Raw genomic sequence first — 24612 nt, forward strand, 5'->3', positions numbered from 1 at the left:
AAACATCTATTTCCATCTCCCTCGTCCTGAGAGGTGAGAATATTTACTGCGGGGAGGGTTTAAATCAAGGCTCCATCCTTGAGCTAATTTTAGCATGCGTGAGTCGATGCCCTCATTTATGTGTTTAGCTTCCACCAAACGCAAATGTGTTGCTGTCAGATCAGTTAGCCAGATTTTCATGCAAAGGAATGAGTAACATTTTTCTTTCTTGGTTTGATCTAAAAAAAAAAAGCTCTTTGAATTTAGCTTCCAAGATTTTCTATCTTCTTCACTTCGTATAAAAAATCAACAAGCAAAGGGACATGGACTTTGACTTCAGCTGTTTTTTCGTAGATGAGAGCTACAATCATATGATCTTCAAACTTCTTTTCATTAAGCTTTAAAGCTTTTTACTGAAAATGTAATGGGAAATCACACCCTTTGATCCCCTCAGCTGGGAAGTCATAAAAAGCCTGTAACCTCAATTTTAGGGTCCATTTACCCCCCAATGCAACTCAAGTGAAGCCTTTTTCTGCCATAATGTACTCCCCACATTGTCAACACTGTGTGAGACTGAGGAGGTGACAAGGCTGGACGGAGATTATAAAGTGTGCAAACATCTGGCTCCAGTCAAAGAGCGCTCAAAGTTTGAGAATGAGACATGTCTGCGCCGCTGAAGTCTTTTTATAGCGCGATGACACTGGAGGAATTTCCGATTTTTTGGTTTCATGTTATTGAAACTCTGCCTCAAAATCCCATAACAAATCTCCCTTGTAAACACACCACTGTGATTCAAAACGAGCCATGTTTTCCATTTGTTTGGATTTTTTACAGAGATGTTCTGACTGGTAGTAATCACACTGAAAATCACCAGAGCTTCAGCAGTCGTTTCAAAAATCACTGTTATTTTAGAAGAACAGAGTAAAAAGAACCAAAAAGCTCAATTGGACATACTTGTGGCCATGTTACATGGCACAGTGGTTTGGAATGAGGGGTTACTTTCTCCTTTGGTCCATGCAGACAACACCAGATCCCTCGCGGTTTAGAGGAGGAATGGATCCGTCAGCTAAAAAGATTAAACGGATCAAACCTCGTCGAGTCAGAAGAGATCGTATGGTGAGAAAGCCACGAGGAGGAGCTCCTTTTGGAAACCTATCCCTCTCTACACAACTTGTCCAACACCTGGATGACCACTTGTGGCTGGAGAGACGTCTCAAGCCCCTCTGTTCTCCCCTTGTCTGTGATGATTTTGGAGATGATTACATGTAGGCGTAATAGGCGAATTGGAAGCAGGATGGTATGTCTCTGATGAAAGCCACATTGCCTTTGGCTTCATCTCAGCCCTCTCCTCCCATTGTGAAACGCTTTTATTCTCTCTCCACGCCTCCTCTTCCTCTGTTTGATTTTTTTTTTAAAGGCCGAAGGCTGGACTCCAACTCCTCCTCTCTTAAGCGGCACAATCGTATTTGTGGTTTGGTTCCTGTGACAGTGTAATTCATCAAAGGAAATGTGTGTGACAGCCACCTTGCGTGCAGTCATCATCCAATTTAAACTTGGAAGAAGCAGGAAAACAAAGGAGGTTCAGAGTGTTAGTTGTTCTGCATGTGACAGACAATGGTGTCCGCTTGTTGTGATGGATGTTGATGAAAGGCTTGAAAAGAGCGCAGTGAAAAGGTTTGACACCCTGTAAGAAATGCCCTTTGTCTTTGTCAGTCGCTGCGCTTCTTTGTGACAAGGAATAAACCCTCTGCTCTTTTAGAGTCGACGAACGATGAATACAAGCCGCACAGAGACTGCTGCTCTTGCTGCATGTGGATAAGAGTAGCTTTATTTGACAAATCAGGGAGATAGATTTATACATATAAGTCAGTCTACTGGACCAAGAGGAAACTGTTGAGCTGTTAAGCCAGCAACAGCATAATCACATTCATCACATTAGTAACATGCTAGCTAATGCCAATTGTCAGTTTTAGCCATAGATTGTTAAAAAAATGGACGTCCGCTTGCTCGGCTCGAAGTGAGGTCACTGCAAAAACTGCTCCCCTGGTGGCTGGCTGCAGTATAGGTTAAAAAATCCACCTTTCCAGCCATTCCAGATGGGCCGTGGTCAAACTCGAAAAAATTAATACTCCTCGTAGAAATGTTTCTTATGCCTGATTGTTGTGGTGATTTGAAGATATCATTTGGCTGTCTTGTATTCAAGTCCTCTTTTTTCTGAAAAGTTTTGTTTTCGTTAGTTATACAAGGTTAAAAACGAGGCTTTACGTAACATTTAAAAAGGATTGACAGCTGCCATTCTCGTTTATTTTTTTCAGGGATTGTAAAATATGTCGGGAGACAGAGTCAAGAAGTGATTAGACTCTGGGGAGAAAAAAAATTATTATTATTTTTGTCACCCAGCTCCACTCAGATTCTCCCAGAATCCCTCACAGTCTCTACTGCGCAGACTCTGGCTGCACAACTGCTGCCAATGGTGACGCCTTCGACAGGGGTATTTTGGCTCCATAACCGTACAATGATAAATGGTGGAGCCACACTGTCCACTCTATATGCAGTCTATAGTTTTAGCTAGGTTAGCTTCTGGCTGTTGCCTCATATTTGAAGCACCAGTAAAGGCCACCGACAAAAAATGAGCACTTTTGCTGATGAAACGATGGGCAACTCGTAAAGAATTGTTATTATTTCTTAAATATATATTTATTTAACAAAAAGTGATACATTTGATTGTTTATAAATTGCCAAACACTACTCAGGCGTTTAACAGATGAGATCAACATCAAATACACATCACTTTGTCCATAGAGGGTGCCAAAATTTACATAAACTGAAAGTTCCTCTTTGGAGATGAAACAGACTAAAAAGAATAGCCTATGTTTAAATATTATCATAAAACTTCTCTAGCTTTTTTTAAGGCTTTTCCCAGCAATCAGACATTTCATATAGAAAGAGAAAATGAGTTAAACTTGGAGTTGGTTCTTTAAGGAATTTAGCTCCTGTACATGTTTAACTTAGTGAAACTGGAGCCACAAGAAATGGGGACATTTGTTTACTTTTAATTTTATTTTCCTTTTTTAAATAATTTCAGTTGAAATTGGTGGAAAAAATGGAAGACATGCTGTCGCTTTCTGGAGAGAATGGTCAAACTCAGCTTATCTGCTTTCACAACAAATTGATGCATTAAACTACAGTATACTGAACAGAGCAAGAAAATATGTGAACTTGTGAGATTACAGCCTCCAGACTAATGAGGGTTGCTCAAAAAACAGGATTTTTTTTATTTTAAAAGACAGAATTTTCTTATTTTAGGAGCCACGAATGCTCCAAACATCTACAGCTGGGTATACTTCTTCACATTTAGAGTCGATAAAACAAGTCTGATCAGACCAGTTTTACAATCTCAAATTTTCAGTTAGTTACATAAGAAGTCTTAACTTGATGTGGTTAGTTTCTGTTTTCTCCACATGTGTGTTTAAACAACATGAAACCGTTTCCTGCCCGTGTTTGACCCTAATCTGCCCAAGGCCATGAGAACTGCACAGTCCAAACTCTCAGGGTGTTTTTCCTCCCATGGTGTAGGTACAGAGGTTAACGAATTGACATTGTTATGGAGTTTTTATAGAGTGTTTTTCCCCCTGTGGTCGGCCACGGAGCAAAAGACGCCAGAGACGAGTGGTTTAAGAGCACAAAATGCTGGACGGATGGAAGAGCAGGAAGTGGAGGTGGGGGGTTTGGCTCGACGCTGACACCAGACCACCTCCATCATGGCCTGGAAGTGAAATCCACAGGATTCCAGTGGCCATGTTTGTTTATTTTTTAGGGTAGACGGGACATAGAAGATGTAATCAGTGAGGCTGCTGGTTCTCTACATAGACTGTCTCTCTGTCTCTGTGAATTTGGTCTCTAACTTTCTCTGTCTGAGTCACTGAATCATAGCGAATTATCCAATTTAGCTCATTGAGGCCATCAGAAGATGTCTTTGTTTGTTGTTTTGGTCGATGTTTTGTTCTCGCTACCCATTTTAAGATGTTGCAGAGCTTAAATGATCTTGCATTTTCCATCCTGGACTTCCCAAGCTACAAGAAAATCCTTTGTTTTCTCATTGAGTTACTCTGTAAGTCCAAAATAAATCGAGTTAAACTGTATGAATCTCAGACCAAAGTTGCAGGCTATTTTAACACAGAGATGTGCTGCATAAAGTAAACAAATCTTCCTTTTACGCCAAGATAGTGTTTGTTGCTTCACTCTCACATCAGTTTAAAGTCAATGTTTTCCATGGCGTATTGTAGAGTGTCTTTGTTAGAGCGGCAAAGGTCAACATATTTTCCTCTTTAAGACTCAATCGAGGTTAAATCCAAAGCCCTCTCTGCTGATGACACACATCCTTCTTCAAACAAGGTTCAAGATTCCCCTCGAGGGGGCCGTGCATGTTTTGCTGTGTTATCCTTGTGTGTGTTCTCATGCCAGTGTTGTCTTTCGTGTGTCCCCAGTGAGCTTGTGTCTTGGCTGATGGAAATCGGTGAGACGGGAAACCCAGAGGAAGGAGTTCACCTGGGTCAGGCTCTGCTGGAGAATGGCATCATCCACCACGGTTGGTTCTTTCAGTTTCCTCCTGCTTAGCCTTGCTGAATCAACATTTGCTTTTCATATTAAAACCAAATCTCTGCTTCAGTCTAATTTACTTCTACTGCACGGTTTAGAGCATGAAAATGCCTGCCATTGCCTCACCTAACCCCTTTGCTTTTCCAGTGAATGTTCCTCATTCAACAAGCAGTTTCACAACTCTTTCACTTTCCTGGCGTGTGCCCACAGTGCAGATGCAGCTGTTTTATTTATGTCTTAGCAGGTGTCCCATTTAAACACCTCCCTGACTCAATGTTTAGGTAAGGGATTGTAACTATTAATCTCTTCTAGCTGTTCTGTTTGTGTTATATTTGCAAAGTGGGCTGTTCTGTGGCTTTTGGTGACAACAAGTGTTTTTCCCGCATGAGGCTTAAGCTGGCTAACGCTTTGCATTCATACCAAATGGCGCATACTGCTCTGCATGTATTTTTTTCCCTCAAAAGAGTAGGGCCCTGAGCCAAGTTGTAACTTAAATCACTCCTGGGATGCTTTATTGCTTCCTCACAGAGAAATGAGATTGGGCTGCGGAGCTGTTCATGACAGAGAGGAATAGCTGCCTGAGAGCCCCCTCTGAGCGCTCTCTCAGTGCAGTTAGAAGTCCCCATGTGAAAAACGATAGAATATCTTTTCATAAAAACATTTAATGGAACCAGCACCGCTGCCGCCAAGAATACAGAAGAGGCTGTTATTACTGTTCGGAGGGACCTCGACAAAGTCCCCTACAGCAAGAGGAGCTGCAGCAGCTGTGTTATCTGTGACCGCTCTGTATGAGGTTTGCCTCTTGTCTGGAAAGCTTCTTTCACCACGCAGCGCTGCTTGGCATGAATGTGTCTTTAAACCTCTTATGCTTTCGAATTTCAAGGAGGATGAATAATGCTCCTTGAGGGGTTTGAGATGTTTTTTTAAAACTTGTTTCTTTTCCTCATTCTGGCACTTTTCCTTTCAAAACTTCCTCATGTTTTAAAATTGCCGTTTTAGTCACAGACAAACACCAGTTCAAGCCTGAGCCTGTGCTGTACCGCTTCCGCTTCGACGACGGCACCTACCACCCCAGAAGTGACATGCACGATGTCATATCCAAGGTAGAAACTGCTCTGTTTTTGAACTTATTTCACACAGTTTACACACATGTATCTAATCCTCTTCCCTCTGTTCTTCAGGGCGTTCGTCTCTTCTGCCGCCTTCACAGCCTCTTCACTCCTGTCATCAGGTAGGCAGCCATTTCCCCTTTCCAATCCACTGCAGCCCAGCCAGGTGGGGCTCCAGTAGCTCAGCATCTGGCTTGTACTTCCTAAAAATAGCTCCTCTTCAGTGCACTTAGAGCGAAGGAGAGAAATATCACAGTGAACTATGAGCTCATTGTCTTGAAAGAGGATGTGACTTAAAGTGGAGCTGGCACAGATGGAGATGGAGTGCCATGGGGCCTCTGGGTGATGGAGTTGGCAGGTTGTAACTGCTTGGTCTCAAAACACAGATGTGGTGAGGAGGATTGAGTCTATCAGATGTTACAAGTAGTTTGGGTACATTTGGGACACAGATAAAAAGCATTAACACAGCGATGAAACTCCCTTTGCTGCATCCGAGATGTGGTTTTCAGCATTTAAACGCCGGTAAGTTTAGTAAACAACATAACAAGACAGAGATACACGCTCTGATTCTCTCCCTTGGAAACACTTGAAATCTAAGCGCAGGGCCCCCTTAGAAGCATTTCAGAGCTTCAAATTCATTAGTTTGGTGGTTCACAAACTTTCTCTGCACAGCTGCTTCTATGGTAGTGACAACTTTTGCAAAAGAAGTAACACTCTCAGTGTAAATACAACCTTATCAATGATAATATTACTGGTTATTTCGCAATGCTACCACTTAGCTCCCTGATTGGGTGGAGCAGGACCAGATTGATGTACGGCACGTTGAAGTCTGTCAGACAGAAAAAAGACCGAGGAGCAGAAGAAAGATGAACAGGAGAGTGATACAGCCTGAGCTAAAGGCTAACACAGGGGCTAAACTGTTTGTGATAATGTTCATTTCAACCCACATGCAGCAGTTATTCTGCAGTGGTCTGTTCAAACTTGAGAGTCTATCAATAAAATGAAGAGTGAGGTTACGTTAGCTCTGCTTAGTGGATGACATTATGGACACCTCTCACAGTTGTCAGGGCTGTCAGTAGCGCCACATATGTACGGCTACTAAACTACTGCACAAACTGAAAGTGTTTGCTTGTTGTCATGTTAGCCTATGGGCAGCGCTACATATAGCCAGCCACTGTTGTACGGTACAAACTTACGTTTGCTTGTTGTCACATTTCAAACAACAGTGCCATGTAACGGTAACCAATACCCTACCTTGACACTTAACAGTTGACTTGAACAAAGAAAAATTTGTTTTGATCTGATCTCTGTTCAATAACAAACACACATCTTTACGACAGTGTGTGGGAGACTCCAGGCCAGAAGGGGGCGAGGGAGTCCATTTAAAGCAGATCCTCCTCATAGCACCTTTAACAAGTGTGCAGCCCTCTTTCGTCAGAGGTCAAGATGAGTCGTGATTTCTTCCCCTTGTTTTAGTAGTTGTGATATTTGACATAGATTTGTCTTCAGCCTTACGCCTCAAAAACACCAGATACATCGTCGCCTCTGCACTGTTGTGTGTTGAATGGGTTTGTCAACTTACACTGGCTGCGTGTTCAGTCTGGCAAGCTGCATGACTGTCAGACAGCTGGAGACACAGACTGAGAAGTTCCCGTGCTTCTCTTTCCATTGATAAGTCTCTCTTCATTCATGCTGGACTGTAAAACCTCAAACCTGTTGACTCCTGGTCTGGCTCCGCTCATTATGTCCGTTTGTCGTCGTAGTCAAGCTGAATATAAACTGATTTTGACACGGTTTATTTTATTTTGAACACAGCTCAGGGTACGTCAAAAATAGGATGGCTGCGTATTACCCGTGACCTGCCCGACTAGCTAGCATCTAGCCATTCTATTACTTGACACTCCTTTCACAAAACAGACAGCTCAGAACTGTGTGCATTAAGCCTGATCCTCTTTGGCAAGAAAACCCGTCTTTAACTGCACATGAACGCAGCCATCTGTCCAAATGGGGAAAGCAAAGACATCCAGCGCGACCTTTGAATAAACACCTCCGCCTAAATGCCAAACAGGTGTTGTTTGTTCAACTCTGGCACATCTCTTTGTGTTACAGAGTTAGAAGTCCCGCAGTCTCATTTTATAGGAGTAATTTCCTGAAATGCTTCAGCTTTTGGCATCTTAAAAAGCCAAACAGTGTTTGTGGTGGACGCTACTTGTGTGTTTCACCACAAAGCATCGACTCAAGTCTGTCTGATGAAAAGCTTTAATTTCACACCTATAAAAACTGTGCCATAGCTGGAGGAGGCAAACCAATCCTGCATGTACTCTGGCGTAGAAGCTTTTCTATATTTCTGTTTGATCCAGCCACCAAGAAGCCTGAAGTGATTTTGTGTGTCAGCATTCAGTCCAACAGCATTTGTATTGAGGCCAAACCCTCTGACGTAAAAATTTGTCTGTGTACAAGAGTTGTGCATTGGTAGCCAGCATATCTGCGCTCCGTGTTTTCACTAAGAGCGCTGAACAATGCATCACAAGGCCTGGGAATGCCAGAGTTTAATTGGAGCAAGCAGCCCTTGCCTAATTAGGTATAATTTCCTGGCAGTATGACAGAGATGAAGTGAAGGGGAGGAGGGGGTGTTACACAACCCCTGCACCCCTGTAGAGCGTCTGTGTCCCCTTTTAAAGCCCTGGCCCTATTCACTTCAGGGAATCTGATCTCACACTTAAAGGGGCCGTTTACACGACAGCAGTTTTAGGGTGAAACGCAAAGTTTTGTTGCGTTTCAGCCTCGCATTTACATTTGTGCGAAACGCTGTTTCAGCCGACCTAAAACTCAAACTTTTGAAAACGGCCTTCAGAGTGGGATTTTTCTGAAACTCTGCCGACACCGTTGCTGTGTAAACAGTAAGCCGCTATTTTCAGTGGAAACGCTGATGTCACACTCTACTTGGCGTGAGCGCATACAACAGGACAACAGTACCGTTGCTACGATCATCGTGAACTACCGTGTTGTGCTTGTGCTGCTCAATCTGCTGTATCTGCTAATTATCTTTCAACAAAATGTGCATCTGTTGCTCCACTTTTGCACTATTCCCCAATCGGTCTTTGTCAGTGACGTCATCTACAAGCCCCTCCCGCCATTTTGGTGGGGAAACGGATGTAAACAATAGAGGTAAACAATAGAGGTAAACGGAGAGGCAGTGAGGAGCTCTACGATTTTATACAATGTTAAAACTAAAAAAACAAAAGCCAAACAAGCGGAAACCATATCCAGATAAGCTGATGAAAGGTGCCAGGGAAAGATATTTTGAAAAATTGTCAACAATTAACAATATTGATCCTTACACTGCGGCGTTTGCGGATGTGACGTCATCTGACAAAGACCGATACTCCAGATGATCGGCCCAACTCTACTTCGGTGGAGATCTCCCAAAAGCGGCTTCTGGACAACACAGTTATAGCACCACCTACAGGCCTGGCATGCTTACTACAGCGTTTTCAGTCCATCAGCGTTTCCAGATTTTTTTCACTGTGTTTTAGCGTTTTGATGAAACGTTGTCGTGTAAACGGGGCCTAAAACTACGACACCGTGCACACAAATTAAAGTGTTTAAATTCTCTACATCCACACTGAGAGCTTGTAAAACCACATATTACAGAGAAGGTCGCTCATTAACTATCTTCACATAAGCTGAAAAAACTGAACTGACATTTCTCTATCGCCGGTTCACAAATATTGACAAGTTCTCTTCATTATGCCGGCAGCTCCTCCAGAAACTCAATGTGTACAGGAGTGTGTGTTGATTCTCAAGATAGATGTACTTGAGTTAATTATCAGGACTGAAACAGATGATGAAGAGCTCAGCTTTCAGCATCCTCTGTGTTTTACAAACCAAACAGCTTAGAAAATGTAACTTTCATCATCCGTTTATCCACAGCTAAATGTCAGGGCAAGCTTTCCTCTTTGGACAAGTTAAAAACCACCTCTCTGACCTTTCCCTCTGTTTCTCCTCAAACTTCTGTTTCCTCATGCCAGACATATGGCTGCCCACTGGACCGCTGTTTACTGCCCATTTTTCACTCTGACAGCCTCACTGTGCACCAGCCGCCATTGCCTCAATCTCCCTGTTTCTATAGACTCCCATTCAGATGGAAAAACAAGGTGCCTCTTGCCTATTCTGGTCAGGGTGGTTTATGCGCAGCACGGCAAGGCAACAGGCTGGTACCAACATGGAGAGCAACACAGGCCGTCAAATCGAGTTACGCAACTGAATGTTCCATTGTGGAGGAAACAGGGCAGCACTTGGCCTCTCACGCCTCTCACTCTGAAGAGCTCCAGACAGCTGAGATTTGACTTCAGCTCGGCCCACATGTCATGTTTGACTTGTCTGTGCTGTGTATGTGCAAAAAAAAGAAAAAGTGTGTCTGTGTGTGTGTGAGTGAGTGGTTGCATGTGGTGGAAGTGGTAGAGTGGTGTAAGTCACGGTGGTTCTGGACTTTCCCGGCCCCTGAGTGTCCCCAGGGAGGCCCGTGTGTTCATGGGAAAGTCATGGCTCCGTTTCAAAAAGGCATTTCTCTGGGTCTGTGCGGCTGTGAGGACAGCAACACCAGGCGAGCAAGGGGCACCCCAGTGCCAAACACTGCAGGGGCCGTTACCAGCCGTGCCTGGAGGAATGCTGTTTTGCTGTCAGCGACTGTCAGAAACTCACTGAGATTTATGATGCGACTGCCAGAGCTTGAAGAGTGAGCATGCTTTGATGACAGAGGGAATTATTAATCCTCTTTGAGGCATTTTGTTTAAATAGACCGTGGAGTAAATACCATCAGTGCTCTGCTCAACACATGGGTTTATGAGTAAATCACAGCGCTGAAAACAAGCCTGGCACAAGTCAGATTTGAAGCTTTGTGTTCATCTTTGCAATTTTCTAACTAAGTTTTCTGCTTTTGTGTCCATACAGGGATAAGGACTACCATTTGCGGACCTATAAATCAGTGGTGATGGCCAACAAGTTGATAGACTGGCTTATTGCACAGGTAGGTCTTGGAAGTGATCAAGAAACAGTGACTTAAATTTACGCAGTTATTGAAAAGTTGTGTATGAAATAATAAAAAATTAAAGAAAAAACTGCAGATTTAAATGTGCGACTCAGGAAAAAAGGGATTATAAAGCACTCCTTTCTTCAGGAATGCATTTCTTTTTTGCCCCAAAAGGAAACAGGAAAGCAGAATTGATTGAGCAGATGAGCTTTATTGACTCTGACAGGAAGCTTTGAGCTTGACAGATTGATAGTCCTGTTCAGAATGACAACAGAGAAATCAAATGTATGTGGCCACCACCATAAAATCAATGGCAGACATCACATGTATGTGTGTATAAGCACTTGTGTGTGTGTGTGTGGTACAGTATTTGCTGTATGAATAAGTTGGACACAGGAGAGCAGATTAAGGACTTCAAGAGCCGTCACAGTCTGCTGTCTGGACATTGTGCCGGCTCTGTTTAAGATGGAGCGTGGGGCTCTTCTGAAGGCCTCGGGGTGTTTTGACTCAGGAACAAAGGAGGGTGTTAGTGTGACATTTTTCTAAGCATATGTCCTTTGTTCTGCCTCTCTTTGTACTCAGTTTTCTTATATCCTCCTTGTCTCATTGACTCTATCCAGTCTTTATACTCAAATCCTTTTCTCTTGGTGTCAAATCTCTCTTTTTCTTGTTCCTCATGTCGTCTGGTACAGGGGGACTGCAGAACCAGGGAGGAGGCATTGATTCTGGGAGTGGAACTGTGCGATAATGGCTTCATGCATCATGGTACGGCACTTTTTATTGCTGAAGACTAGAACATAGTGGAAATGTTCCGATCCTGCTGTTCACAGAAAGTGAAATTGGTCTTTGTTGTTTTGATGAGTTAAACACAGAGAGGGAGCCTGACATTTAGCATCCTGTTTAGGAACACTATATGGGTTGTTCCCTTTCCATTTTTCCTTGCAATCCTTTGAGACGCTGCAGAATTAGATCTTTATTCCAGTGTTGAGAGTGCATTTGCATCTGTATATGTGTTGGTGGTCAGGGCTATGACTATATTCGTGCGTTAACCTCATGCATACTTGTGTGTATAGGACTTATGTAACCAAGGGTACATGCATAGTTTCCTTAAACTGTGAGAACTTGGCCCAAAACACAAAGATGTTTGTCTGCTAAGTGCTAAGTGGTCAGTAGCCATGGATACAGCTTGTTTATGTGCACTAGTTTTTAACCCTGCACTTTCCTCTTGCCAAAATCGACATCATACAAACTACAGTGTGAGTCACAGTGTGTCTCCTCGAAACCTCCATGATGTAACTGTACCAGAGTACCCACAGTTCAAACCTCACACTGCAAATTAACCAGCGCATTTATGGAACATAACAGCCCCAGCCATCAAAGTTGCTCTCACTTCAGCAGCCATCAGGGGAATTTTACTGATGGTGCCAGTGTGTTATTTGGCCTGATGATGCACCTATTAAAACAGTGGGATGTAGAGGGGAACGAAGTGAGGGAAGGTTAGAGTGACCTCTGTTTTTACCCTCAGGGCTTTTTGTTTTTTACTTAAATTAAAGTTTTACTGAGGGCACTGTGTTGCCTTAGAGACTGAGTTCAGTAGTGTTTTACTCCAGAAGTGGTAATGTTTGAATAAATAGTATAAAAAATGTCCTTATTTTCAAGTCTTTGGATGCCTGTAACACATTAGGACACACTTAAATTGTGGTTGGGCATTTCTATTTGGCATTCAACAAAAAAAGTTTTTATTAAGTCATTTTCTAACTTTATGAAGAGTGAACATCAGATTCTGACATCCTAAGTTTCACACTCTATAACCGGGTTAGTTTTCAATGAACATTTTTTAGTAGTTTGGGTAAAATAAAATAAAAAATCCTCTAAAAAATTGTACAAGTGTCAAGAATTAATAATAAAAGTGTCATTGAATTTCAGGATTTTGAGAGTAAAATTATGAATTATTACATAAATTTGGTTCATCAATAAAGATGCTCCAGGGCATTTTTAAGGAGTTTTAAAACTGTCTGAAAAATTGTCCAGTTTTCCCAATTTTGGAGGAATTTCTAAAAATCAGATCGAGTTGGATTTTTTTAGAATATCATATTTACAGATTTTTGATTTTACAAAAATCAACATGTTGGTAACAGAAAACTCAGAACACTTTTTAGACCAAATAAACAAATAAACCCAAATAATACAAATGTGCAGGGCACCCCCCCAAAAAAAATGAATAAATAAATAAATGATATAAATAAATAAATAATACAAATAAATGAATTAATAAATGAATGAATAAATAAAATAAAAATAAATAAATAAAAACAATCAACATGGCTGCTAGTTCATTACATACATAAAGTTTCATAGTTTTTATTACAAGAGCAAACACTCAGGAATGAGGTAAGTTACATAAACTTACGGTAGAACAGGTACAACTCTGTGATCACCAAAACCATCTTATGAAAGAAAGTTAATGTCACAATGTGCCAAGACGGGTCTCCTCTCTCTTTCATATTTATTCTCTGTTTTGGGTTCGTGCAGATGCAGTTTTTCCATTTGTTGAACATACAACATGTCTTTAAGCCAGTGCAAGAAGCAGGATGGTGAGGTAGATTTCCATGAAAAATAGAAAATGTAAAGAATTTTTTGAGAAACTTTGGGAAAAAAATTAATTTAGGCATTAAAAATTTAGGGAAACTTGGAAATTTCAGGAATTGTCATAAGGATGAAACATACTGCAGGTTTTAACTGTGATCTTTTTTTATCCCTTGTACTGTTTCTTGAAGCTTGTTCACCAAAAGTAACATGAAATTTTCATGATAAACTAGCTTACTTTGTACAAATCTGAGTGTATATCTAACCTTTCAGGCTTCCAGTGGTTTTCCGTTTTTTCCCTTACAGTTTTAATTCTGTCATCATCAGAATTACTTAACAGTTGTGATGTATTGCAGGACAAATTTCTAAAACTAACACTGTCCAAATTGCATAGCCAGGAGAAACATTTTAAACTTGACAGCATCAGGCAACTTGATTTACACTTGGATAGATTTCATAAATAACAAAAGCCTGCTTTGTAATTGTTGTTCTGTTTAACTTAAAGTCGCATGGAACAGTGGAAATATTCATCCAGGAACCTAAAACTTTGCTGCTCCACTGTGAAAGGTTTGATTCCCAGTCTTAAAGTTTTCTCATTCATGACTTCATTTCTACCTCCTGCAGTGTTGGAAAAGAGTGAATTCAAAGATGAGCCCTTGCTGTTTCGCTTCTTTGCTGATGAGGAGATGGAGGGTTCCAACACCAAACACAAGCTGATGAAGCACGACCTGAAAATAGTGGAAAACGTCATCTCCAAGTCCCTCCTGGTGAGTGCTCACTCATACACTGCTATAAACTCTCTCACTCTCTAATATCTTGTGTCTTTGCTTTTACATAGCTACATTTCAGAGGAAACCAATTTCAAGACAGTAAATCATTATGAAGCCACAGCTGTGTGAGGAAAAAAATCACAGCACAGCAAAAGTCTATTTTATACCTCAGTAAGCATTCTTTTCAGAGGAGTGAGCAAATAGCAGAGCTGCTATCTGTCTGAACCACTATCTGTTTCTGGATGTGTTGTGTTTGTGCTCCGCGGAGACGTGTTGGTCCACTGGCTGGGGATTTGTTGTTGAGAGACATGTCGTGTTTTCTTTTAGATAAGGCCCAGCGATGGAGGCTATGGTTTTACGCTGGAGGAGAGGAACAGAGTCCCCATCATCAAATCTGTGGAGAAGGGCTCTCCAGCTGAGGTGAGAACACACATGGAGTGATGCAGAGGGATAAAACACACGTGCAACCTTTGTTTTGTGATGTAGCCTCTTTTGATTTGATGATTGCATCTGCAGTTTAAAAAATATATATATAAAATGTCACCAAAGCATGTTTACATAAAACTTTGATTATTTTGCATCTCTCTGATTTAGTTTGATTCCCAAGATTTAGTCATAATCAACCCCAATAAGCTACTAGAGGGATAAATAATCCTATGTCTTCTGTTAAAGCTAAATTTTTATTTTCTGGTTTAGTATATCTCTTTAAAATTAACCGTATTTCTGCTGTAACTCTAGCAAATGAACCGCACCCAGCAGAAGTCTTTGGTTGTTTAAGTGTGGTTCAACAATCAGTCATAAGACATAAAAATCTCCAACAGTTTGTCCCTAAACTGGACCTTTCAGCTTGATGCTGATGAACATTGATGCTAAAACATTTTGACCCAAAAATAGAGCCTGTTAACAGGCGCCATAGTTTGAGCTCTTCTTTGGTGTTCAGCTTTGATCTGAAAGATGAAAATGAGACGGAACAGTTTGAAGGCAAATGTGATCAATCTGAGCGCATAACCCTAATTCCCTCCAGGCCTGAAGTAGCTTTAAATGCGTCTCAAAGATCTGTTTTGCATTGACATTGGTGTTGTTTGAGTTTAAATATTCAATGTGGGTCAAAGAAGTCCACAACCTTTTCCAGATGCACACTAAACATGAAAGTTATAGCATGTTGTCCTCTATTACTGGGAGTGTGTTTGCCTTCCTTTGTGATATATAGAAACCCTGAGGCTGTATTGATGTTTTTCTGCCAGTAACAGTTAACCTGAAGCACTGTTCTGTGATTCTTCAGATCCTGCTGCTCCACTCAATCATTTCCATCATCTCTTGTTTTCTTGTTTTGCTCTAAGATGGCTGGCTTGGAAGTGGGGAAGAAGTTGTTTGCAATCAATGGAGATCTGGTGTTCCTCAGGCCTTTCTCTGAAGTGGAAGTTCTCCTCAGGCAGTGTTTCAACAGCAAGGGGCCCCTCAGGGTGCTGGTTAGCACAAAGCCAAGAGAGTAAGTCAGATTTTCTGTACGATCAAACCCACACTGTCAAAGTTCTCTTGTCTTAGCTTGAACCTGCTCCTCTTCACTTCCAGGACGGTGAAGATCCCAGACTCTGCAGAGGGGCTGGGTTTCCAGATTCGGGGATTTGGTCCATCTGTGGTTCACGCTGTCGGGAGAGGTATGAGATTGCCTCCTCTTTCACTTAAGCTAATGAGAAAAAGGCCTCCCATGAACTAACTGTCAGTTGTGTCACAGCTGGCAAACAGCTGGGAGGGAGTGCATGACTTGGCAGATTTTGCTGCTCATTCTTTCCGTGTTGCTCAGATGGTTGCTTAAACTGGAGAATTAACTGATCGTCAGACTTTTCCAAATTAGAATTAGAGTCACGTTTTATTGCCCACGATGTTCGCACTTGTAAGGAATTAGTCTTGATGTGACTGATGCAAGAAAGTAAGCATGACAATAAATCAAAACTCAAAGTGAATCGCAGCATGCTAAAATACAGCGATCTATGTAATAGATGCAATAGCCCTCTTCAGGGAATCACAATTACTCCATTGTTCCCATAAGTTCTGCCTCTGTTTGACACAGCACTCAGCATTTTTTCCACCCAGGGTGATTTTCTCCTAACACAGCATGTTTAGTGGCACAGCTATCAGAGCTGGCACAAGATAGGGTCCAATCCAAAAACAATTGGTGGCCTTGTCTGGTTGTTCACAGGGGAATTGGATCTTGTTTTCTTCCTTAAGCAATCTAAGTGAGATAGCAGGGGAGAAATATGTTGTGCTCTGGTGTGTGTGTGTGTGTGAGAGTGTGTGTGTGGCCTGATGATGTGGTTGCCTGGGAACCCTGCTGTGTGCCTTGAGCTGATGTCCTGATCCTCTGAGACAAGGCTGATGATGTAGAAGGTGTTTAATCCCCACAGATTGTCATAACAGTGGCTCTGCGCTGGTCTGCTGAGGTCAGCAGGAGGTGGTGATACCAATTAGAGGTGGAGAAACTGAGGGAGAGCAAGAGATGAGAGAGGTTTAACAGATAGGTTCATTATGAGATACTTTTCACAGGGAAAATCACTCTTCTCTTGTTTTATAATTACATTGCTGGGGGATAAAAGCTGTCATTACTGGGATTCTAAACTCTTAATTAAAACTTTGCTTAAGATATATCTCTCTAGTCTGTGGTACCAGTTCAACCAGGCAAAGCAGTAAGGCATTCTGGGTGATATTGTTCTTACTGGTTGGCATTAAAAGCCATGTCTTTGCATCTTAATAAGAATGAAAATAAATTTAATTTATAGAGCACTTCCCAAAACTCAAAGACTGTTACAGTTGTTTAAATCTGCACAAAACAAGGGACATAGACAAAGTACACATAAATAAAAAACAAAACAACAGCACAATCAAACATTAAAAGATAATTTAAAGCAGTGAGTTTTAACAGAGATTTGAAAATTGCTGGGTCAGAGTAATGTTGTAATGAATAAAAGTAGGGAGGGAGTTCCAGAGGGAGGGAGCAGCTATGTCTCTTGGGAGTGGGTGCAGGTGAGGAGGCACACAACAGAGTTCTGGATGTGTTGCAGTTTATTGACGGTTTTGGAAGTTGTGCCGTAAAGGATGCTTACAGTTTGTAACAAGTACAACGAAATTGAAGTCACAGCAGCATTCAAGTGAACAAAAGTAAGAAAGTGTATAGAAAGTGCAAAAAGGTCCATAAGAAAATAGATGATGACAGCTTGTCCATCATTGTCCAGTTCAGCCAGCCTCCACCTCCACAGGGTCCAGGACTGAGCTTCTTCACCCATGCTCCATCTCTGTCTCCTGGATACTGTCTGCTCACAGCAGGTGAAGCTCTTCCAATGTGGCGTTGGTGTCTGATGTTAGCTCTGTTAGCCATGTCTGTGAATAGCATGATGCTACTCTGCCTTCTGGTATTCCCTCTGTTGCTGGGTTAGCACAGCTAGCTCGTCCATCTTATTGGAGATAGATCTTACGTTCCCAATAACGATGGATGGAAGGACAGGTCCATGTTGTCACTTCTTAGCTCACACCTGAGAACCACCACATCGTCCTCACCTCCTTCTCCTCACCTTGTGGGAAGATATCAGGCCTTACACCAGTTAGCATTGACATGCTACAGGCTGCTAACAGCTGAGTCCACATGTAAACAATGCGCAGCCATGGTTACATGTAGGATCTCCAGACAAACACAGGAGAAAAAGTAGTAAAAATATCACTGAAGCCACAAAAAAGTTTGGTGTCCATGACCAACAAATGAGCCATAAAAAGTAATGATCCACTCCAAATACAAAAATAACAAAAAAGAGACGAAAAAAAATTACAAGAAACGGACAAAGAAGAGAGAGCTGCTGCAAAAGGCAGCCATAGCCAACAGGGCGGGGCCTAGCAAAAAATGACACCAAAGTTGCTGATTGGAGGTGAGAGAGATGGGGATGAGTTCATCTTTCTGTCAAAAGAAAGCAGGGTAAATTACTACAAGAAAAGACAACATTTACTTGTGTTCAGAATAAAATTAACAACGAAAGCAGACATAATAGTAAAACTCTAAAATGGATTTGTGAGGGTCTTGGGGAAGATGACTGTGAGGTCAGATTTGTTGTAGTTAAAAATGTTTTAATTTCACAGAGACAGACAGTTATTGTCTGGATTGAGTGGATTGGGTTTCCGAGGTTGTTGATTTAATGAAAATGTTGAGCTGGATGTCACAAATGATGGTGCCAGGGAGCCCAAGAACAACTTCAGTGATTTTGCTGACCTGCTGACTTTATTAAGAGATGTTCTGATACTTTGTTTTATAAAGGACCCATCCTTATACCCAAACTGGTGACCCCCTGCCGTGGGAATACACCAAACAATCCAAAACACAAAAAATGGAAAAAAGGCATAAATAAAGGTTAAATATTACACTAACAACATTCACATTGCTATATTTCCTCAAGTTTCTTTTCAAACATTCAAGTTCCCATGTCTAAAATGATTAGAAAATTGTACCATGACAACATTTAAGATTTCTGTTTTAGAAGAATGTTACCGTATGTTGGTATGTTACCGCTAAGCTAACTTAGCTACTAGCTTGGTTTCAGGCTCCGTCTTGTCTCCTGTTTAGCTGTAATCATTATTGCACCAATGCTTTGTCTATCTCTATTTTTGTACTCTTTTTTACATCTACCAAAACTAGAAACCGCTTTGTTTAATAACAGATTGTCTCAAAGAGAATCCCACTATCCTTGAGTCAGGGGTTGTTAGGGAAAATATTGACTATTGCACTATATCTGTTTAGGATAGGAAAGCAAAAATAAATACACTAGGCAAACATAAACAAAACTAAACCCAAATAATATGATGTTATCGCACTGTATCTCACACCACACAAGTTTATGTCCTTGCAGTCAAAACAGCCCCTATCATATGAACCCTGTGTAACCACAGCTTGTTTTTCTGTACTATTATTGAGTACAGTGGACCAGTCTGCTGATGCACATTCTGACTGTGAAAGTTTAAGAAGTGAAGAAGGCATTCTTACAATACTTGGAGGAGCACAGCTTCTGTATATATTGGGATTTGAGGTATGCATGGTGTCTGTTTGAGGAGAGGAATATTTAGTCTGCCATGCACTCCCCTATGATGGCTGTAAACCTTGAAGTTCTCTTATGGTCTGAATCACATCCCTCTGAGAGGCCCTCGTCTGCCCCAGATAAACAACTTCCCATCCTCCTTGCTCTTTCTCTCACACTCCTCTTGGGCTGCCAAAACAGGAAGCTAAGTTGCAAATACGTGGATGAAAAAGGAATGTTGCTCAGCCCAGTTTGGGTTACAGGATGTGTCAGTTATTTAGGAAGTGCTGAATGTTTCACCCTGATTCACCTGCCGCAGATGTTGCCCTTGACGTCTCTCCTTTTGCTTTTGTTTTTTTTGTTTTTTCATGACTCCATCTCACGCCAGGCACAGTGGCAGCCATAGCCGGTCTCCACCCGGGCCAGTGCATCATCAAGGTGAACGGCATCAATGTGAGCAAGGAGAGCCATGCCAGTGTCATCGCTCACGTCACCGCATGCAGGAAGTACAGACGACCCACACAGGTGAGGCAGGGGAGACACAAACAATACTTTAATACTCTGGGAAAAACCAAACTTGTGACTTCAGTTAAGAAAAAGTTTTGATCCAGTGGGAAAGTGAGACATTTGGCATGTCATCAGAAAATTCCCAAAACAGCCATTCTTTTCTGCAATTATGTTTTGGTCGCTCTTTCATTTCCCATGACTCCCATTGAATCATATGTGTCATGATTAGAAAGTTACGTCATAGATCTAGAAAGAGGAGAAGTGTGGGATATTCTAAAATACGCAGAAGCAGAGGAGTAGAAAAGAAATGACCGTGAGAAAACAACATAGACCTCCAAGCTTCAATTTACCTTAATTTTACTATTTTTTCCCCCTGTACCCCTTCTTTTCTTGTCTTGGGTCATTACTCAGAAATAATACTAGTTTTGGCTCCTTCAGCTGACCTCTGGCTCACTGCAGCAGGCCTGCTGTGGGAGACTGGCAGGCTGCAGGGAGAGGTGGGAAAGGATCTGGGGGTGGTGAGATCCCTGGAGGAATGGAGGGAGAGGGGAGGAGGGAAAGAAAGATGCAGTGAGAAAGTGGTAAAGACATGGCCAAAGGATTTAAGCTAAGGGGGAGAAAGCAAGCTCGGTGCACCTGTTGAATGTGTTCGAAAATAGAAATCCAAGGGTGTGTGTTAGTATATTGTGTGACTATAATTGAGCCCTGTTGGGAGTTGGGGCTTAATGAAGCACTTCAGGTTTCCAACACTACTGGAGATCTGGTTTACATCATGTGGTACCGGGAACCGCCCTCTTCGTCTCTTTCTGTGCATGTGCATGTGTGTGTGTGAGTGTGTGTGTGGTGGCACACCAGAAGACCACAGACCAGTAGGCAGGCACAGCATGTAGCCTTGGCAGAAAACTCACTGTGGGCTTGGGTGTGGAGAGGAAAGAACAGACACAGACAAATCCATACACACACACTCACACTCTCACAAACACACACATTTACACACGCAGAGCTGTGCTGCACACTAAAGTGAGTTGATGAGATTGGCATGGGTTTGCATTTGCGGTCACACCAAGTGCCATGTTCCCATATGTTTGTGAAGGCTTTTCACTGCTTTGCTCTGCCAAACTAACTGTGACACTGTACACCGTATCTGGGCAGAATCAGCTAAACATGCTGCTTCAAACCCAAACACACACACGCAAACACACATACACCAGAGCTCTGCGTGTTCAGAGTTGATTTCATCTTGTTTTCGATCTGTTTAACACAGATGGGCTGCCTGCTAAACCATTAAGAAGAGAGATTCCCAAATAAACTCATTTGGGTTTCTTTTAATTCTTACTTTAAATGTCTGCAGCAAATTGGTTGTAGGTTTAAAAAGCCACTTAACCGTAAAAGATAAAGAGATCTACTTCAGTGATTGAAATATCTTCTGTTTCAGAGCTGTTTTAACAAAACTAATAAACCAATTTCTTTGTTGTAATCCAATGCAGCAAGACACCATTAAATGGGTTTACAACAACAGTGAAAGCGCTCAAGAAGACAACCAGAAAACTAACCAGAAACCAACCTCGGAGGAAAACGGAGACGGCTTTGAGTGTAAAGTAGAAGGTAACCTCACACTTACAATATTAAAACATGAACATATTTGTGAAAAATAACTTGTTACTGTTAAAGTCAAAGTCAAGCAAGCTAACACATTGCTCTCTCCAGTTAACATGTAGAAGGGCTCATCTGGATTGTGTTGTTCTAAGCAAAACCACCTCCTTTGGCTCATCATGTGCTAATTCTCCCATATTCCTAATGGATCCCAATGAGAAAGTAAAAATATCAAGCTGTCCCCTCCATAGCACATGACCCTGGAGCAAAATTTATTGCTGTATTAAGTCACTGAGTTAGCACAGGGTGTGCTAACACTTGAAATTACTCATCTTTTCTCTTGATGGTGGATGGAAGCCATGTGAGGTGAGGAGGGTCCTCCTATGAAATGAGTCACAGATTTAGTCCAAGACCTCAAACAAGGCAAAGTTTATGATGATTGAAACACTTCTTTTGTCATAAACAGAGGGATTAAATGTGCTGAGCACAGAACATGATCACTGCATAAACTTTATGACATGTGTGCTTGAGTGCTGCCATATTTATTTGTTATTCAACAGAGAACTGTTTTTTCTGGTGTCTCTTTGTTTTTTGTTTTTCTATAATCCAGAGGTGATGGACAAATTCAACACAATAGCAATCATTGACGGAAAGAAAGACCATGTTAGTCTGACAGTAGACAATGTCCACCTGGAGTATGGAGTGATGTATGAGTATGACAGCACAGCGGGCATCAAGTGTCACGTGCTGGAAAAGATGGTCGAACCCAAAGGATTCTTCAGTCTCACTGCCAAGGTATTATTTGTGTTATGGTTATATGTGTATTATATGTAATCATGCAATACAATCATATAAACCTGAAAATGATTAAATGTTGCATTTACTTCTAAAAAAATTATTAGCACATTACAGTTCCTATTGGGAACTCATTATTTATGTAATGTATTTTAAATGTCTTACAGTTGTGTCCTAGTTTGAATAAATACTTGACATATAGAGTTATTATTGGCATATTGATAGCACATGTCATTTGTAACTAGCTCACATAACTGTCAGTAAAATCGGGTTAACACACTTATCCTGTCACTTGATATAGTGTTGGCTAGGATGTGACTCCATACTGAACAACACCATCGTTATTTTCCCTGCCACAATTAAGATAGAAAGGACTAATGTGTTTAAATGTGTTTAAATGTGTTTAAATGTGTTTAAATGTGTTACTGCTGTGTTATAAGCTTCCATAATATTAAAAAATGAAGAAAAAAAGGCTTAAGCTAACTTTAGTACAACTGTTCGCAAGCTAGCTATAATAACTATTAGCTAATTTCAACCGAGCTAACATGACTCACATAACTATTAGCTCATTACCAGCTAGCTAACATAAGCATTAGCCTGCTAGTAACATAACTTTCAACTCATCACTCATAGGGCATGAGACTTGAGAGCCCTGTAACAGTTAACTTGTTACCAGCTAGCTCACAAAACTGTCAACTTATTGCCAGCTTGCCAACGTAACTGTTTACTCATTATCAGATAGCTTACACAACAGTTAGCTTGATAACATATGTGTTAGCTCAGTAAATGCTAGCTAGTAATTTACATCATACTAACTATGCCATGTCATAACAACACTACAGATTTTAGTGCGTGATGAGTTGACAGTTATGTTACTAGCTAGCTAACATAAGCATTAGCCTGCTAGTAACATTACTGTCAACTCATCACTCATAGAGCATGAGACTTGAGAGCCCTGTAACAGTTAACTTATTACCAGCTAGCTCACAAAACTGTCAACTTATTGCCAGCTTGCCAACGCAACTGTTTACTCCTTACCAGATAGCTTACACAACAGTTAGCTTGATAACATATGTGTTAGCTCAGTAAATGCTAGCTAGTAATTTACATCATACTAACTATGCCATGTCATAACAACACTACAGATTTTAGTGCGTGATGAGTTGACAGTTATGTTACTAGCTAGCTAACATAAGCATTAGCCTGCTAGTAACATTACTGTCAACTCATCACTCATAGAGCATGAGACTTGAGAGCCCTGTAACAGTTAACTTATTACCAGCTAGCTCACAAAACTGTCAACTTATTGCCAGCTTGCCAACGCAACTGTTTACTCCTTACCAGATAGCTTACACAAATGCTAGCTTGATAACATATCTGTTAGCTCGGTAAATGTTAGCTAGTAATTTACATCATACTAACTATGCCATGTCACAGCAGAAAAACAGATTTTGGTTAGCAAGTCAACACCATCAAAATAGCTAATATTCTTATGCTGCTTGCTATTTGTTTTTTAACTTATTTCTCGATACAACAGAAAAGGAGTAGAATAATTGACCGGCAGGTGTCAGCTAGCTAAGGGTGACTTGGGTAGGAATTTACTGAATGATAATTTTACCTGTTATCTAGAGGTAAGGTAAATATCTGGTTTAAAGTTAAGTATTATGATGACAAAAAGGGAGGGGAAAGTTTTAATAATACACCTTATAAAACAAAATCACAACAGCATCTTAAGCAACAATCTATGCACCAGTCTTTTAATGACGCCAAATCTTAAGATGCTAAAAGCATAAGCAGGTCCAGACCCCTGCATCCAGCTGAAAATATTTTATTGTTTACACCCTGATGTGACGTAGACCTTTTTGATCCAAGGTGTCAGTGGATAGTGGTTTTATTGCTCTTTAAGTGATGAAGAGTGCTGTTAGTCTTCATCACCTCACAGCTAAGCTTTGTGTTATTACAGAAAACAATGTAGTGTAAAACTCACCATGACAGGACTTCTGTCCCTTAGGTCGTTGCTTTCAGTATTCATTATCATCACTGTCTTTGGAGAATTTTCATCAATATTTCAAGAGAACTTTGATAAAGTATTTTTTCATTAAGTTTGAAACTGTTTAATCACACAACGAGATTATTCAAACACTTAAGTGCATGCAGATCCAGCCTACAGCTCTCCTGCTGTGTAGCTTGGGAGGCTTGAGGCTAGTTAGAAGTGACAGCTTTATTTCACTCTGGTTGGTTCCCAGCTGTGTTTAGTGTATGCTTTTTACATCTTGGTGGCGACACTCACAGAATGATTATTATTGATTTATAACACACAGAGGGACGAGGATTCACCCGTCGAAAAGATGCACATGTGGTTTGGAAAACAAAATGCAGTTTAGCAACATCATGATGGGCAACAGCTCTCTTCATGTCAAGTTAGCAAAGATCACAATCTGGATTCTCAGCTATTATGTTTTAAAGTCTAAAGCACCCTCCTCGATGAAACACTAAAATCAAACATGTCATAGTCCTCGTGAGATGATAAGCAGTTTCCCATTTCTCAAAAGTGAAAGCTGTTTTAGTTTTATTATAAACATCTGCCCCAG

At 41.2% G+C, this 24612-nt stretch overlaps 1 protein-coding gene across 1 annotated transcript in view; it reads left to right on the forward strand.

Annotated features, from left to right (window-relative positions):
- The window catches only part of prex2 (phosphatidylinositol-3,4,5-trisphosphate-dependent Rac exchange factor 2), a 110885-nt gene that overhangs the window by 36204 nt on the left and 50069 nt on the right, over positions 1 to 24612 (forward strand). The window contains exons 11-22 of the mRNA XM_074693234.1: positions 4467 to 4567; positions 5578 to 5681; positions 5760 to 5809; positions 10641 to 10716; positions 11412 to 11484; positions 13930 to 14072; positions 14403 to 14495; positions 15416 to 15564; positions 15648 to 15733; positions 19515 to 19651; positions 21121 to 21238; positions 21837 to 22021. Of these exons, the coding sequence (XP_074549335.1) occupies positions 4467 to 4567; positions 5578 to 5681; positions 5760 to 5809; positions 10641 to 10716; positions 11412 to 11484; positions 13930 to 14072; positions 14403 to 14495; positions 15416 to 15564; positions 15648 to 15733; positions 19515 to 19651; positions 21121 to 21238; positions 21837 to 22021 (1315 nt within the window). The remainder of the gene's footprint in view (positions 1 to 4466; positions 4568 to 5577; positions 5682 to 5759; positions 5810 to 10640; positions 10717 to 11411; positions 11485 to 13929; positions 14073 to 14402; positions 14496 to 15415; positions 15565 to 15647; positions 15734 to 19514; positions 19652 to 21120; positions 21239 to 21836; positions 22022 to 24612) is intronic.

The sequence above is a fragment of the Halichoeres trimaculatus genome, unplaced genomic scaffold (genome assembly GCF_033239565.1).
Source record: "Halichoeres trimaculatus isolate MK-OKI-2021-1 unplaced genomic scaffold, fHalTri1.1 fHalTri1_scaffold_18, whole genome shotgun sequence".
NCBI lineage: Eukaryota > Metazoa > Chordata > Actinopteri > Labriformes > Labridae > Halichoeres > Halichoeres trimaculatus.